The following is a 16,249-nucleotide window of genomic DNA, read 5'->3' as shown; positions in this document are numbered from 1 at the left end:
GTATTGCGTTTTTCCGCTTATCATTCTACATTAACCTCATCCAACTCTGGAGGGTCACATGGAATTACAATTTCCCAATTACTTGTCTCATATATCTCTCAGCCAAGTATGCAGATACTCTTGTTCCATTTTCAACATCCTTGAAAAAAATTCTCTCTTTTTGGAAAATTCTAAAGCAGTTTAAAAGTCCAATGACTCAATGTGCTCATCGTCTAGCTTCCACGGGTGCTAAATTATCGCATCATAGGTACCCATATCAATATGAGCTCAAGCATCAATGATTGAATGTTTGTGAATATCTCTATGGAACCTAGCATCTATGTTCGATTCACGAAAATGAGTAATGACAGGGTGGCAATCAAAGTCATCATTCCCTAAGGTATCCTTCAAAACTGGTTGACATTTACGAAAGTAATAATATTACTAGTATTCTAAAATCATCCACATCCCACTCATATCTTTTTTCTCGCAAGTACTCCAAATACCAAGCCATTTATACAAATTACCTAAAGCAGGAGTACCCCAATCATAAGTCCCAACAATTTCCAAATTATCTAACACAACACACCAACATTTATCAACTCTTATAGTAAGGTCTGCAAATAAGAAAGACTCGAACCAAAGAAAAAACATTTTAGTCAATTTGTCGGCAATCCCAGTATTATCAATTATATTCTCTCTCGTCGACTGTCTACTTTTAATGTAACTAGCCAAGTGAGATAATTATACATGACTTTTATTTGATTCCCAAATTGCAAGATCATCGTTAGTTGTCTTTCAAAATTTATAATAATCTAACACACCTCGAAAATATTTGTCATCCATTTCTTCATATCCTTTTGCCAATAATCTTTCACTTGGAAGCTTTAGTAGTGTCTTATTTCCTCCAATTATAATACCATCAAACGATAGAAGTCCAAAGGAGTCAATCCTGCCTCAAACTCGGGAAATGAAAAGTTCTCGTCTTGTTCCACCACCTCTCACAAATAGTTTCAGTTAATTGTTGATCCGCATTCTTGAAAGAAAATTGAAATTCCGAATAAAATCATAGGTGTCACAAAACAATCGTATTAAGGGGTTATTTGCAACCACTATTTCGCAAAATTCATTCACACGGCTCCAACTGCTTCTAAATTTGAACTTAGGACGTTTATCAATGATATCACACTATCACTTATATGTCTTGTTGGGCCATTTCTTCTAGATAATAACGTCACAAACTTATCCAAATCAATGCCCTCTTCCATGATCTAATCCAAGAAAACATAAAATCATGCACAACAGACATATGTAATTATCAAAGCGATTCATAAGACATTTATTAATTTCTCCACAAACACCATTACCACAATGAATCCTTGATTTTATACCATGTCTTATTATCAATTTATACACAAGCATCATCAACAAAACAACCACAAGATTTTACATATCAAAATTGACATCAAATTCCATATCAATTTTGTGTCCAAATTCCATATCAATGTCTTATTATCAATTTATACACAAGCATCATCAACAAAACAACCACAAGATTTTACATATCAAAATTGACATCAAATTCCATATCAATTTTGTGTCCAAAACAAACCCTAAAATCATTTATAATTTATAGATATCAATCAACACTACCAATTGAAACATTAATCAACCATATAAGTTCATACGCAAAACATGTTTGGTTCTAATTCAAAACAAAAAATCACAAAACATCAAAGAAATCAACTAAAACTTGAACATACCTTGTTCTTTTTTGTGGATGAAAATCACGCAAAATAGGTTTAAAAGAACCACATTCAACTACCTCTTCTGATTTGTCTTCAAAAAGCATCATTAAACCTCACGGATTGGACATGCAATACCTATGTTTTGTGGAGAACAAAAAGATGTCGAAGAGAAGTGAAAGAGATCGAGTCTCATGTTTGATTAAGGGGTAACTCAGGAGCGACTACCGCTCCTGTGGGAGCGCCAAACTGTTGGTCGCTCGGCTTCTTTCCGTTTGGCGCTTTCAGAAAAAATATTGAACCACCTTAAGGGCTAGGTGATGCTTCACTGTGACGTGACACCATGTTGAATGTTGAACTTTGAAGCACTATAAGATTAAGCGTTAGAGGTCATAAATAGGAAAAACTAGAGTTTGTTATATAATGTGGGTCCCAAGGAGTTTTAGATGGATGACCACCATTGGGTCTGAGGTTCATTTCTATCCGTAATGGCATCGTGTATATGCATGCTACTGAGTCTCTATTATTTGACAGATGTATATACACGTGTTTTTGTGCTGTATGGGAATGTCCTCTTTGGATCACTATAAATACAGCTTTCCGATGTAACTACAAAGTATAAGAAGAAAGCAGCTTCCACTTTCGTTACATATCAATTAATAGTTATACTTTCGTGTGTATATTTGCTACCATATAGTCTTGGTCCACTGCTGATTATCTAACAGTAGTAATAATTAATTAGTAGCCAAACTAAACCAAACTAAACGAGGTATTCACTAAAGATTAGAGGCGATGACTCACAATAGAGTTGATAATGATTTTACAAATTTTTGTGAAAGGGATAGGATATAGGAAAAATTTGGATGAGATATAGGAATACCGCTATGACTTGAACTAGAGGCCACACAAAGACGACGGATTTTGTAATAATAAAGTTGTTCGTGGGGTAAAATGTCATTCGAAATTAAGTCTCTTCATCTTTCAAGTTACCCACTACTCTTGACCATTTTCCTCATCCTCCAATTTTTTCTTCTTCCTCAGGGTGTACAGCGCTTAAACCCAAAACCCTAATTTGAGCTACACATCACCTTGATTGATTGTTATCCGGAGATGCTCTCAGCAACAATATTGATCTTTCAGGTAATTTTAATTACTTGACTTTTTCTTATCTACGATAGCCAACAATGCTGATATGTTTAATTTAGATTCTCTTATCAGCCGAAATCTTTTGTTGTTTTCAAATCTAATTTATAATTATGGATATTAATAATCACTGATTGGCATTTCATTCAAACATAATGACAAACTTTGTGTGAATACTTTTTCCCCGAATCTTAAAAACTGGGTGTAGGATGAATTATGACTACCTAGAAACGGTATTAGTAGTGTCACTTATGAAATCCAAGGTTCTATGAATGAAAAACCAGTAGGTTTAAGAATTGAGCAATTTTGTAATGGTCTTCTTCTGTGCTATAATTCCTACTCTATGTCCAACACGTTATGTTTACAATCTTTCTGTCAATCATAACATAACATTCCATTCGTCTACTCTAGTCTAACACGTTATGTGTACAATCCCTCTGCCAATCATACCATTCCATTGATTACTAGGGACCTAGGGTACCCTTGCAGACTAGACATAAGTTATTTGTCTTAGAGGAGGAGGTAGTCGAAAGACCCCTCTAATCTTTCTTTCTATTTGAAGCCCTAGATCTAGATATATTGCTCATTTGTAATTAATTCTGGATCTTTTTTTTTTTCTTTTTCTTTCGAAGCCATAAAAATCAATAGGTGGTGATATTATTGGTGATATTCTCTAAGAAGAATAGCAGGAGTTTGTAGGAGTTATTTGTAAAAGTTCCAAGGAATTAAAAAGCAGGCAATGAACCTCTCTTCTCTCAGACTTGACTCTAACCCTCTTACGGTTCCCAAAGGGAGATCTTATGGCAGAAAGCTCAGTGGTGCAAGGCCTCTTCTTCATCTTCCCTATGAATCTAGAATCTCACTGAGAGCTTCAAGTGTCGTCTCTTCTCCCAAGGCTGTGACTGCAGATGAGTTGGGTCGGCTAGATTCTTTGAGCCAGGTTTCCGGGGTGTTGGGTTGTCAATGGGGTGATGAAGGGAAGGGGAAATTGGTTGATATTTTGGCGAAGCATTTTGATATCGTTGCTCGCTGCCAGGTATATGTGAACTTATTTGATTCCCCTCAGCTTCCGTCATATTTTATCTTTTAATTGAGCCTTTTTATCATTTGATATGCTTGTTTAGTTTATATTTGAAGTGTTATATATCATTTTGACGTAGGGTGGTGCAAATGCGGGCCACACCATATACAATGCCGAAGGGAAGAAGTTTGCTCTTCACCTTGTTCCATCAGGAATCCTTAATGAAGAAACCCTTTGTCTCATTGGCAACGGAGTTGTGGTGCATCTACCTGGGCTTTTTAAAGAAATTGATGGCCTCGAGGCCAATGGAGTCTCTTGTAAAGGAAGGATATTGGTGTCTGATCGTGCTCATTTGTTGTTCGACTTCCATCAAACTGTAGATGGGCTTAGGGAATCTGAACTTGCTAAGTCCTTTATTGGGACAACAAAGAGAGGGATTGGACCTTGTTACTCAAGCAAGATGATTCGTAATGGCATAAGAGTATGCGACCTTAGGCACATGGATACTTTCCGTGACAAGCTTGATGTGTTGTTGTCCGATGCAGCTTCCCGTTTCAAAGGGTTTAACTATAGCAATGACATGCTCAATGAGGAAGTTGAACAGTACAAGAGATTTGCCGATAGATTGGGGCCCTTCATTGCTGATACTGTTCATTTTGTGAATGATTCTATAGCACAGAAAAAGAAAATATTGGTTGAAGGTGGTCAGGCAACCATGTTGGATATTGATTTTGGTACATACCCATTTGTCACTTCTTCTAGCCCATCAGCTGGTGGTATTTGCACCGGACTTGGTATTGCTCCAAGAGTCCTGGGTGATCTAATCGGAGTTGTAAGTGGATTGCTCCCATTTGAGTAACTGGCATTGTCAAACTCCATTGTTGAAATTTTCTTTTTGTTGTCTGAACTCGAAATCTTCATGTGCAGGTAAAGGCTTACACTACAAGGGTTGGATCTGGTCCTTTTCCAACAGAGTTATTGTGTGAAGCTGGAGAAGACCTTAGAAAAGCTGGGCATGAATTTGGTACCACTACTGGTAGACCTCGAAGATGTGGTTGGCTCGATATCGTAGCACTAAAATTTTGCTGTCAGATTAATGGTTTTTCTTCTCTCAATCTCACTAAGCTTGATGTCTTGTCAAGTCTTCAAGAAATTAAGTTGGGAATCTCCTACAAAACAGTCGACGGGACACCAGTTACTTCTTTCCCTGCAGATCTCTCTGTGCTCGAGCAACTACAGGTTAGTATATGCAAACTCATTTTGGAAACGATATTACGACAAAATCAGAGTTAACTAGCTCTATTATCTAATATTATTCCAACATTAATTCACATATGATTTTCTAGGTTGAATACGAGGTGTTACCTGGGTGGCAGACTGATATTTCTGGAATTCGAAACTATGAGGAACTTCCTTTGGCAGCACAACGATATGTGGAAAGAATAGAGGAATTAGTGGGTGTTCCTAGTCACTACATTGGTGTAGGACCTCATCGTGATGCTCTAATATACAAGTAAGATAAAAAAATGTCGTCGTAATTGAATGACTTGATATGACATCTTCCCCCATTTCCCAACAAGAAGTGGTCTGCCCATATTTGTTTCAAGTGAAGTCTATGATTGTCGTGCGATCATTTTAGTTCAACCATTGTCATTGATATAGTGGCCGTCCAGGTTCTGTTGATTGAAGCTCACAGTTTCATATGTTTGAGAACACAACTTGACTCCCAAGTGCTGTGAAGAGATTTTTTGTGTCTTAATCTTATATTGTCTTCTTTTGCTAGCTCTCTCAACAGGTACATTAAGTAGGTATAGCCGTATAGGTCCTCTATTTACCCACTATCATCTATCCATGTACATATATAAAAGATCAGTGTCTAAGGAGGCCATGCTTTATTAGAAAGTTTGACTGTCATTTTGAAGAATTGATTTCTATAGTCCCAGACTTAAAATCTAATTAACTGATATTGATTATGGGCCGGTGAATTCCTTTTTCACCATGTGCTTCTGTCTATCTTTGCCAAAACCTCGCCTTCCTGGGCTTGAACAAAAGCTGAAAATTTGCTAGTCTCTGTTTTCTCTGTTCAGTTTTGTGTTTTCAGCGCATTCTAAGTTGACTTGAAAAGTTTTGTTGTTTTCCGCGCATTCAAAGTTGACTTAAAATGTCTCCGAAAATCCTATGGAAGTGTGGGTGGATACCATTCTGTGATGGTGAACTAAATGTTGCCATGAATGTGTACGTTCTACTCTGTACCTGAGTTCCTAAGCTAATTTTGTTTGACGAGATATGCCAATTTTCGGAGGCATACGTTGGTTTTGTGTCTTTTGAGGTTTTTGTTTTTGATTTTTGTAACCGTGCTACGCCCCTGGGAATCGTTTTTTCGCTGGCCTCCGCTTTATCTGAGATTCTTTTTTTTCTTTTTCCTCGGTATATATTAGGTGACAGCACCCAAAGTCTCCCGTCGAATGTTAAGTTAAGAAGTATGGGGACAAATTAATAAAGTAAATTCCCTGTACTTCACTCCAAGGAATATTATCAATTTAGATTCAAACGTAAAAAATCACTAATAATTATCAATCTTCTTCTCGATCCTATATTTGTGAAGAAAACTATGTATTTTACGTTCCATAATCATTGGTTTTTAGCATAGTAAAATCCGTAAACTCCACGATCTGCTTTCGAAAATTTTCTGGTATTTTGTTTCTTACGATAAAAACTACATACGTATCAATCACCCAGCGATCATAATAAACAGCTTCAAAGCTGAACACTTGGCTTTAACAATCGTAAAGCTTGGGGTGAAGGCGAGGAGTAAGGATGAGCTCGAGTGGGGTTGATTTGATGTTAACATGTCCCTCGCTACTAACACTTAAATCAACGTCTTCACCATTTATGGTTTCCATATCATAGCCATGGATAAGACGGGCGAGAACCAAATGCATGAACTGTAGCGCGAAAGACACACCAGGACACACCCTTCTACCAGCACCAAATGGCAGTAATTCGAAATGTTGACCACCAACATCTATGTCTGCATTCTCTGTCAGAAATCTCTCTGGTTTGAATTCCATGGGGTCTGTCCACACGTTCGGATCTCGTTGTAACTTCCACACATTTATCAGTAATCTTGTACCACCTTCGATGTTGAACCCGCCAACTTCACAGTCTTCCTTGGCATCGCGTTCTAGAAGAAAACCTAATGGGTATAATCGCATTGTTTCTTTAATGATGGCATTCATGTATGTCAAATTCTTGACATCTGAATCTTCCACTTGTCTATCCTTCCCAACGAGTAAGTCTATTTCCTGTCGAGCCTTATGCAATGCGTATCTGTTGTTCATAAGTAAGGACAAGATCCATGTTAGAGCCACTTCCGTACTGTTTGTTCCACCCATGATCATGGCAAGACAAGTAGCTTTAATAAAAGTATCTTGGTCGTGGCCATAGAGTTGGGTCTCCTTGGAAATTGACAACATAACATCCATGAAATCTTGTCGATCATGAGAGCTTTTCTTGCTTTTATGTTCCTCCAACCATTTCTGGAGTATAGAATTCAGTTCCTTGCCATTTCGTTTCATTGCCTTCAAATCGCCTTTGAAGTAATCCAACCAACCAAGTAAAGGAACCATGTCCGACAACATAGTCAAACTAGAAAGACGTGAAAGTTCGTCCATGATTTTTTTATAATGGACTGCCTCTTGATCTTCCCCGCGTACAATCTTGGATCCAAAATTTTGTTTCCCAAAGATTACTCTCATAGTTACATTGTTTGAAACCTCATCGAACCATCTCTTCAAATCTATCGGAACTGGTTCTCCATTATCGCTTTTCTTGTTGGTTAGCTCGTATAGTTCCTTAAAACATACGCTCACCTCTGAGGTCCGAAGTTGTTTGATCGATTCAAGACGGTTGTTAGAGAGAAGTTTGAGAGTGGATATCTTTCTGAGTTCACGCCAGTAAGGACTATAAGGAGTGAAAGCTATGGAGTCGGTTGCATAAGTCATAAGATCGAAAGCTATGGTGGATGGGCGGTTGGAGAAGAGGGTATCATTAGTAGTAAAACATTCTTTGACGACTCGGGTATCGCTCACAACTAGTGTTGTGTGCTTCCCGAACTTCATTGTAAAGGCAGGTCCATATTTTTCTGCGAACTTTGACAACATCTCATGTGGATGCTCTCCTGATCCAAACAAATGCAGGTGACCAAGAACCGGCCATGCGCCTGTTACTGCTGGTGGCCTAGCAATAATCTTCTTGCCCTTCAGAGAAGTGGTTTTGGAAGATGATGACTTGGTTATCCTGAGATTGTAGACAAGGACTAAGGCAAGAAGAGCAGCCATGGAATAAGCTGAAATCCAATTGTTTAGAAGTAGTAATAGTAGTGATGAGAAATCCATATTGTTAACTGAGAATGGAAAAGGTTGATATTGAAGAAAAGAAAGATATCTAAGCAGTTAGTTAGACTTAGATGTGGGAGTGAAATTGATTGGGGAAAGTCGGCTTCTATTTATAGGTAAAGCACGGGATAGGTTTTGAAATTTTGAACGTCCATCCATCAAAGCGGTCATGCTACGCAAGGTGTAAAGTGGGTTTGACAACTACCAGTAGAAGACTAAAATGGCTGTATGTACATATATAGATAGAGATAGCCATTGTTCCGTATTGCAGTAGTTTCTCCTCTGAGATATTCGCAATTCTCTTCAGTTGTTTTCTCTTGTGCCTATCATTTTCTAAGTCCATTTTGTTATAATTATAAAAAACTGAAACCAAAGTCAGATATATATTCATCCTAGTGGCAAGCGGGTTAACTGTTAAGGTGACCTGAGTTACGGAAAAAAAAACAAGAGTCCCCAAAAGGCTAGCAATCTCATGTCATATACAGTAAAACTTCAATAAATTAATCTCGATAAATTAATTATTTCGTTAAAATAATAAAATTCTATGATCCCAACTCGGTTTAGACTAGATAAGCTAAATTTTAATTCAATAGATTAATTACTTCGCTAAAATAATAATTGTTTTTAGACCCAACATTATTAATTTATCGAAGTTTTACTGTATATCAATGGCCTAAACTCTGAATGCGCGCGCGATTTACTAGCTGCAAGAAATATTCATGGTTCATATATATATGAAATGATTGATCAGTAATAAATACATGAAATTAAACTAGTCACATCTAAGTTTCTAAGAGCAACCACAGTCACGGCCAAATTTGGGTACTAAACCCAAATTTGGTCCCAGAAAGTGCCGCAGTGGTGAGGAGTAAAGCCATATTTAGTCCAGAGAATTAGGGTTTGTGACCAAATGTGGTCGCCAACCCAGACTAAAATGATCAATAGTGGGACGGGGTTATTACGAGCGTATGAATCGAGACGGAAGTATAGTGGGCGCTTCACACCGGGCGTATGTATAAAGAACGTATGATATTGGGGCGGATGTATACAGAGCGTTTGAATTAGGCGTATTTATAAACACCGCCGGGCCATACGGAGATAAAACATACGCCCCATAGCAGGCGTAATTAGAATGTACGTCCCAATGGGGCGCAGTTATTAAAAACGCCTGGTTTGGGCGCATGTATTACGTGCGCCTGTGTGAGGCGCATGTATTATGAGCGTCTGTGTGATGCGCATGTATTATGAGCGTCTGGAATGGGCGCACGTATTGTGAGCGTTTGTTAGCAGGCGCAACTTTAATTTACGCTGCTTTGGGCGCATGTATTACGAGCGTCTGTTACCAGGCGTACACCCATACGTGCGCCAACGGTTATATTTTGGAACTGATTTTCTGATTTTCCGACCGTTTGATACATTGCAACGGCTCTTTCGTATATCTATATATAGCATTTGATAGTACTAACTTATTTCTGCATCCATTATTATCTTATCATTTATCATTTCTATTTCAAGAAATATAGAAGTATGGCACCACGCGGTCCCAATTTTACAACATAAGAAGATACAACGATATGTAGAATCCATTTAGCCATATCTCAAGATTCTGCTACCGGAACCGATCAACCAGAAAGATTATTATGGAGTCGGATCAAAGCTAAGATGGAAGAAGCCCTGCCTTGTAAACCGAAACGTACTTGGACTTCTATCCAGAGTCGATTTCAGGGAATAAGTAGAGAGGTTTCACTTTATTCTGCAAAAGTGTTGGAAGTTGATGGTGAATATCATAGTGGCTGGAATGAAGTCTTGAAGGTAAGTAATCGTCAATTTTTGCACCCTTAATAATTATATACATGTAAATGAACTGATGAGTATTCAAAACAATAACAGGTTGAAGAGATAAGAAAGCGATTCAAAGAAAGTAATGGTTACAAAAAATTTAAGCACGAAGAGTGCCACGAAATTCTAAAAGATAGTATCAAATATTCAGGACGGTCGACGTTTGTGTTTGATTCAGCCCAACAAATGGAAGATTCTCAGAGTGGTGAGGAAAACGCTAATATTGAGGAAACAATTCCAGGCGAGTCCAGTGATGATCTAGATATTGGAGATATAGAGAATACAAGTTAGTGATTGTTTTTTCAGCAGTACAACAGTACCCTCCATTTTAACAAATTTGCAACAACTGAGTTAGCAAATCAGCAGAAAATGAACAAATCAACATCTGTTATGCTTAAAGAAATCAAATTCCACCCAAAAACAAATCAAGAAAATTACGCCTAATTAACCTAATTACTTAGGAATAAAAACCATACCTTTAATCTTCAATCAAATTTCCCCGCACCCAATTAACGAATTAGATTACTCGTTTCTTTCACAAGAACATAGATTAATGGCCATCACATGAGATTTAGGAAGAAAATTTGCCCTAGATTTTTACTCAGGTTTCGTCGTTGTTTTTTTTCTTCTTCTGTAAACATAGGTTATGTAAAAAGAGGAGGAGAAGAGATAATAACGTATATATCCAGACGGTCTTTCTAAAAACGCCCAACTCAGACGGATATTCTATGCACGCTCCACTCAGACGCTGCTTCTATAAACGCCCCACTCAGACGCTGCTTCTATAAGCGCCCCACTCAGACGGATTTTTAATAAACGCCCGACACAGACGCACAATCCATCTACGCCTGAACTAGACGCACTTTCTATGTCCGCTCAACACAGACGCACTTTCCATATCCGCCCTACCCAGACGCACCTTCTATGTCCGCCCGAGTCATACGCACTTTCTATCTCCGTATGTATCAGACGCACATAACTTCTCCGTCCCAGTAGACGCACCTCCCATCGCCGTCCCATGTTAGGCGTGAACTATACCTACGCCTCAATCAGGCGCACGTAATAACTCCGTTTCATTCAGACGCATATTTTAAAGAACGCTCGGTCAAGAAACGTGAGTATAAGTTCCGTCTGCACCAAGCGTTCGTATAAGTTACGCTTCACCAAATTTTGGTCGTCCCCCATTGCGCTTGAACACCCAGAATACCAAATTTTTTTGGCTTTTAGTCTGGCTTTTGGTATTTGGTCCGTCTCATGACTGTGGTTGCTCTAAGCTCTTAACTTCTAGTACATTAATTGTTGATATATCTTAGAGTCAGACCTCAATCAGTCATTCAAAGATTAGTTTTTCCATTCAGATCTATTTACTTTGTAATACTATGTTCGTCCCTAATTAGATGACCTATACCATAAATAAGTGGAGTGATAAATTAGTATTATTATAAAAAATATGTAAAATTTGATAGACATATTTATATTCATTAGATAGGTGTTTTAAAATGCTTTCCGATGATACAAAATTTACGAAAATCCGACGTATAGTTTGAGAGATAAATCATTTCTAAATTTACTAGTAAAATTTTAACTAGGTCATCTAATTGGGAACGGAGGTAGTACAAACTTTAAATCGTCAAAATACAAAACCTATGCTCTACAAGTAACAGACAAAACCTAATACGAGCAGTTTGAATTCAAAGAAACTAGACCATATACTATTTGTTAACGTCAAAGCATATATTGATTTTATCTGCTTTAGTTGATTTTCAAATGGTTATTATACTTTCTTTTTAGTAAATGATCAAGGGAGAAAATGTATGAGTACCAAACTATGAGCATAAACCAAATTTCCAGGAAATTAACCCATCACTAGACAGAGCTATTTTGTATCTGCGTCACAAGTACCGCTAAATTTTTTAGCGAAAACAACCTTCAGACTACATCTTAACTTAAAAGTTACGTGATAATTCATAATTCTCTACAAAGCCCTTCAATTTGCACATAATGGTTGGAATTTGGGAGTTTCAGCTTCAACAGTACGCGCCATATCAGTATTAGTAGTAACATACTAATATGTTAGCGACATCTCAATTTATCTTCTGTGGAATCATTCTGACATTTATGCAAAACAATTGTATATGCTTAATAATTATGTGCTGATTTATGTTAATTTGGCTCTATCAATATCTTTGCATGGAAGCTTAGTGAGTCAAACTGAGCAAGACCTAAGCTCAAAATACATAATAACATTCCTGATAATCCAAAGGATAGATATATTCGTTTTGTGCAATAAAAACAATTTTTTCAACCAGAACCATTTGAATGTATAAATTTTTATATGATACACCTATGCATCGTAATAATCTTGTACCAGACTGAAGCTACGGACTTCAACCGTAATTGTTGTCTTTGGCTCTTTGCTTCACTATCAGTGCCAGTGTGCCACCATGACTACACGCAGTGACAAAGCTGACTTAGCAGAGTTAAGTGATATCAATATTTGAATAATACTACTTTGAATACTAGAAAGGATTTTTATGTTTTTTTAATGATTATTCATCTTCCTAACATTTAAATTGGTCAAAGGCTAATGCGTGCTTGACTGACCAATAGGATAAACGATGACCAATATGTCACCATATGGCGCTCCCATTCGACCGAGGCTAAAGTCGGATGGGTGAAAGCTTCTTGCTGTTTTTGGCAATTTGGTGTTACCACGTTATATCCGTGACGAACCATGCCGTTTTTAATTTAATTAGCGTTATGTTCTTGTTAGCGATAAGAGCAAGTCTTATGGTGGAATCCAACCTATTCCAAGTGTGGAAAAATTATGGAATGTCAAGTCTAATGGCTTCTAAGTTGGGGCTTTCACAGAAAATCCAAGCAAGATTCCACCGTTTCGTGGAAGGGTTCGTGGAATCTATCTAAACGCCAATAAGAATAGCGCTAAACGTTATTAAGAATAGTGTTTTTTTTTGTCCGTAGATTTAGGATGAGTTGTTGAAATCTAACGGCTGAGAAAAAAACGCCATTCTTAATAGCGTTTTTTTAGCGATATTAAGAATAGCGTTTTCACTATTCCACCACTACACTTGCGCTTCCATCCACGGTTCCAAATGCTGAGGTGGCGTGGAAGATGGAACTCTTCCACCATAAGACTTGCTCTTCAACAGACAAATTGTCAACTTTGTACGTCTGTTTCTACAGGTGCCTCGTATCCATCGGCCTTGAGCTACCCAATCTTCCTCTGCGCCCTTTGATTTCTATGGGAAAATCTGGCTCCACATCTCGGAGATTATGATCTATATTAGGCTTTAGCAATCACGACTTAAGGATTTATGCAGTGGCATGTTTTAATTAAGACCACAAAGTGGTCAGATTCAAAAAAGATCCCGACTGTAATAGGAAAAAACTCAACATAAAAATTAATCAAAGCTTACTTTTAGTTGCCTTCTCTACGGTTGTGAAGACTGACTTAGTCCTTTCCACTACGCTCATCAAATTTAGACCATAGTTTCCCTAGTTAATGGGTAAACTTATTCTCGATCTGAAGAAGAAAATTTACTACAATGCTTGAAAAACAACTTTTGTATTATAAAAGAAGGTAATTCTTCAAAGAAAATTCAAATATCATGCCAGAACTTGTTCTCAATGAACAACCATCATAATATAGTACAAGCAATAACTAATAGACAAAATCTGTTCAACAAATGGTACTTGAGAAATGATGAGGACGACAGACTTCAAGGAGCAAAAACACAGAATAGTGTTGGGGTTCATTTTTCTTGCGTTCTGTAAGCTTCTCTATGCTTTCTTAAAACTGTAAATTCCAGCATTTCTTCTTCCACAGGGTGGGTTTTCCCGACTATGACAAGACAATGTAGAGGTGCTCCAAATTCAACACCTAGTAGTTCTTTCATTGACCCCGCAACTATCATCTGATCATCACTTCCAAGACGGGCTAAACCAACGCAAGTGGTTTCTTCACTGTATGCTGCAAAAATATGAAAAAACCACTACAATAAATACAAGATTCACTTTGCTTATTCAGCGAACTAAACGGAGGCGCATACCATTAGGCCCGTTTTTCATAATGCCGTTCACTAACCAAACAATGGCAGAGTAATTGGTTGATGATAAGTTTGTGCATATCATAACGGGTACCGGAAGTTAGTATTCTTTTTAAATACATACAAACATAGTAGAGGAAAGGTTATAGTACAGTGGATCACCTAAAACTAGAAGAGTTGATTTTAGATTCTGACCAAAGTAACCAAACCGAGAAACAGCTTCAATTACGCATATATAACAATAACAGCAAAAGAGGACTGCTCAGCACGTCTAAACTTGGTCTATAGCCAGGCTTGTGAAGTAGTTAGCACTTGTTGTTGTAGTCATGTTTCTAGCCCAAATTTATAGCTTTTCAGGTCTTTATCTTTATAGGAAAAGAAGCAAAATGAGTAACTAAATGCATTTCCCAACAAAAATTTCAAGAATAATACCAGCTTGTCCACGTGAATGCTCAACCTCCAACAACTGTTCAATGGCCGTATTAATTGTCATATACCTCGGTGGTTCATATTGCTTTTTTCCTCTGTAAATGTAGGCACAAGATCAGGCATTACATTGATCTAAGATAAACCTCCAAAAAGTTTCAAAAAAAAAAAAAAAGGAAGAGGAAACTGTGATACTGTGATCTAAGATATACCAACCTGCACAAGGATTCTAGTGAGGGTTCTTTGACACGTATGTCTGTAGATTAAGATAACTTCAATTAAATTTGGAGGAAAAACACCAGAAAGCAGTCTTCAAGGCTAATAAAATGTGGCAAAAACCTCACCTAATAAGCAGAGAGTATGCAATCCAAGTACACGGTTACTCTGAATCTTCTCATAGAAACTGTCGGGTCTCCATGTGTCAGTAAAAAACGGCAATGAAACTGTCTCACCATAGCGGTAGAGTTGTAAACCACAAAGTCCAACTGCATTCATTACTGAAGCATTGTGTATCACCTTGACTTGTATCCCCAATTTCTGTGCTCGAACTACCAGATCTGTATGTGTTGTAGCTCTGAATTAATTTCATACAAGAAGATCCGACGTTAGACAGCATGTGAAACAGTCAAACAAAAAACAGGACTTACTTGAAAGACAACTACAATTTAGAGGCTATGCGTCTATGTATAAGAATTTTACACTCGCAATAGTAGAATAGTCATATGTCTTAATGGTTGATGATTCACCATAGACCTCTCCCTTATAATTATCTCTATGTGAAACTCTGCAGAAGATTATCATAAAGATAATAAGCAACCACAAGGGAGAGGTCCGTTTTAAGTAGTCTGGGCGAGTTTCAGGTCATTTTTGATGTACAGGATGTCCACTCTTGCAGCTGATAAGCTTGATAGATATGCTAAAGATAGTGCCAACAATCAAGTATGGTGGTTCAGACCACCACATTTGAGAAGTCTCTAACATAAACGAACTCTAAATAACTCTTCCCAATGACTTACAATTCACATAAACCTAGAAACCATAGAAATTGAATTGCATACCCAAAAGGATCCCCAACAACAAGGAAAGCAACATTAGACTCACGAGCTTCCGACAATATGTCGTCTGCTTTTTCCTCAACCATCTCTCTGTCTGCAACTATAAGGGATTTACCATACAGCTCTTCCTGCCCAAAATCCCAAAAAACAAAATTAAACCCAAAATCATTACAGGAATCTAATACAAAGTATAACTATGACAATTTAGTCTTAATGTCATAAATTTAAAGCAAATTTATACAATCTTTAATAAGTTGAGAAGTTACCAGTGAAGAGAGACCATTAGATGAGAGACCAAAAGAAAGGAGCGAAGTATAGGCTTCGATGTAAACTTTATCACATTTCTTCACAGCTTCTAAGCCTTTCAAAGTTATATCCTTCTCATCTCCCAAACCCAATCCTATCACATACAACATCTTTCTCTAACTTTCAGGACAGTCAATTTAGGAAACACTCAGAGGTGAGAGAGAGATGAAGAAGAAGAAGAACAAAACCCTAGTTTTCAGCCAAGCTAAACCCTGCACTGTTTCCCCTGCCCTGAGGAAGACTCAACTTGACTACTGTTATTGGCGCCTAA

At 37.6% G+C, this 16,249-nt stretch overlaps 3 protein-coding genes across 3 annotated transcripts; 1 reads left to right on the top strand and 2 right to left on the bottom strand.

Moving 5' to 3' along the window:
* The first annotated feature begins 2,711 nt into the window (after positions 1-2,711).
* On the top strand, positions 2,712-5,676 carry LOC113357147 (adenylosuccinate synthetase 2, chloroplastic-like). The gene is made up of 5 exons (XM_026600443.1): positions 2,712-2,864; positions 3,500-3,903; positions 4,028-4,720; positions 4,816-5,127; positions 5,235-5,676. Exons 2-5 carry the CDS (start codon positions 3,607-3,609, stop codon positions 5,403-5,405), a joined length of 1,473 nt encoding a protein of 490 aa, XP_026456228.1. The 5' UTR covers positions 2,712-2,864; positions 3,500-3,606; the 3' UTR covers positions 5,406-5,676.
* A 709-nt stretch (positions 5,677-6,385) lies between these two features.
* LOC113357146 (protopine 6-monooxygenase-like) lies at positions 6,386-8,351 on the bottom strand. The gene has a single exon (XM_026600442.1). The coding sequence runs from the start codon at positions 8,283-8,285 to the stop codon at positions 6,666-6,668; it is 1,620 nt and encodes a 539-aa protein (XP_026456227.1). The 5' UTR covers positions 8,286-8,351; the 3' UTR covers positions 6,386-6,665.
* Positions 8,352-13,694: 5,343 nt separating this feature from the next.
* On the bottom strand, positions 13,695-16,216 carry LOC113361575 (probable diphthine methyl ester synthase). The gene is made up of 6 exons (XM_026604779.1): positions 15,939-16,216; positions 15,676-15,800; positions 14,962-15,191; positions 14,834-14,873; positions 14,624-14,715; positions 13,695-14,115 (listed from the first exon to the last, which is right to left on the bottom strand). Exons 1-6 carry the CDS (start codon positions 16,086-16,088, stop codon positions 13,898-13,900), a joined length of 855 nt encoding a protein of 284 aa, XP_026460564.1. The 5' UTR covers positions 16,089-16,216; the 3' UTR covers positions 13,695-13,897.
* Between the last annotated feature and the right edge of the window lie 33 nt (positions 16,217-16,249).

This window comes from Papaver somniferum, chromosome 3 (genome assembly GCF_003573695.1).
Source record: "Papaver somniferum cultivar HN1 chromosome 3, ASM357369v1, whole genome shotgun sequence".
NCBI lineage: Eukaryota > Viridiplantae > Streptophyta > Magnoliopsida > Ranunculales > Papaveraceae > Papaver > Papaver somniferum.
Note: the sequence above shows the minus strand (reverse complement) of the source record. Positions and strands in the feature narration are given on the sequence as shown.

Coding starts and splice junctions, on each gene's coding strand:
- LOC113357147 (XM_026600443.1), top strand. CDS start 3,607: ATGAACCTCTCTTCTCTCAGACTTGACTCTAACCCTCTTACGGTTCCC. Junction 3,904..4,027: donor ATATCGTTGCTCGCTGCCAG/GTATATGTGAAC, acceptor ATTTTGACGTAG/GGTGGTGCAAATGCGGGCCA. Junction 4,721..4,815: donor TGGGTGATCTAATCGGAGTT/GTAAGTGGATTG, acceptor CTTCATGTGCAG/GTAAAGGCTTACACTACAAG.
- LOC113357146 (XM_026600442.1), bottom strand. CDS start 8,285: ATGGATTTCTCATCACTACTATTACTACTTCTAAACAATTGGATTTCA.
- LOC113361575 (XM_026604779.1), bottom strand. CDS start 16,088: ATGTTGTATGTGATAGGATTGGGTTTGGGAGATGAGAAGGATATAACT. Junction 15,801..15,938: donor CTAATGGTCTCTCTTCACTG/GTAACTTCTCAA, acceptor GATTTTGGGCAG/GAAGAGCTGTATGGTAAATC. Junction 15,192..15,675: donor GTTGTTGGGGATCCTTTTGG/GTATGCAATTCA, acceptor AAATTAATTCAG/AGCTACAACACATACAGATC.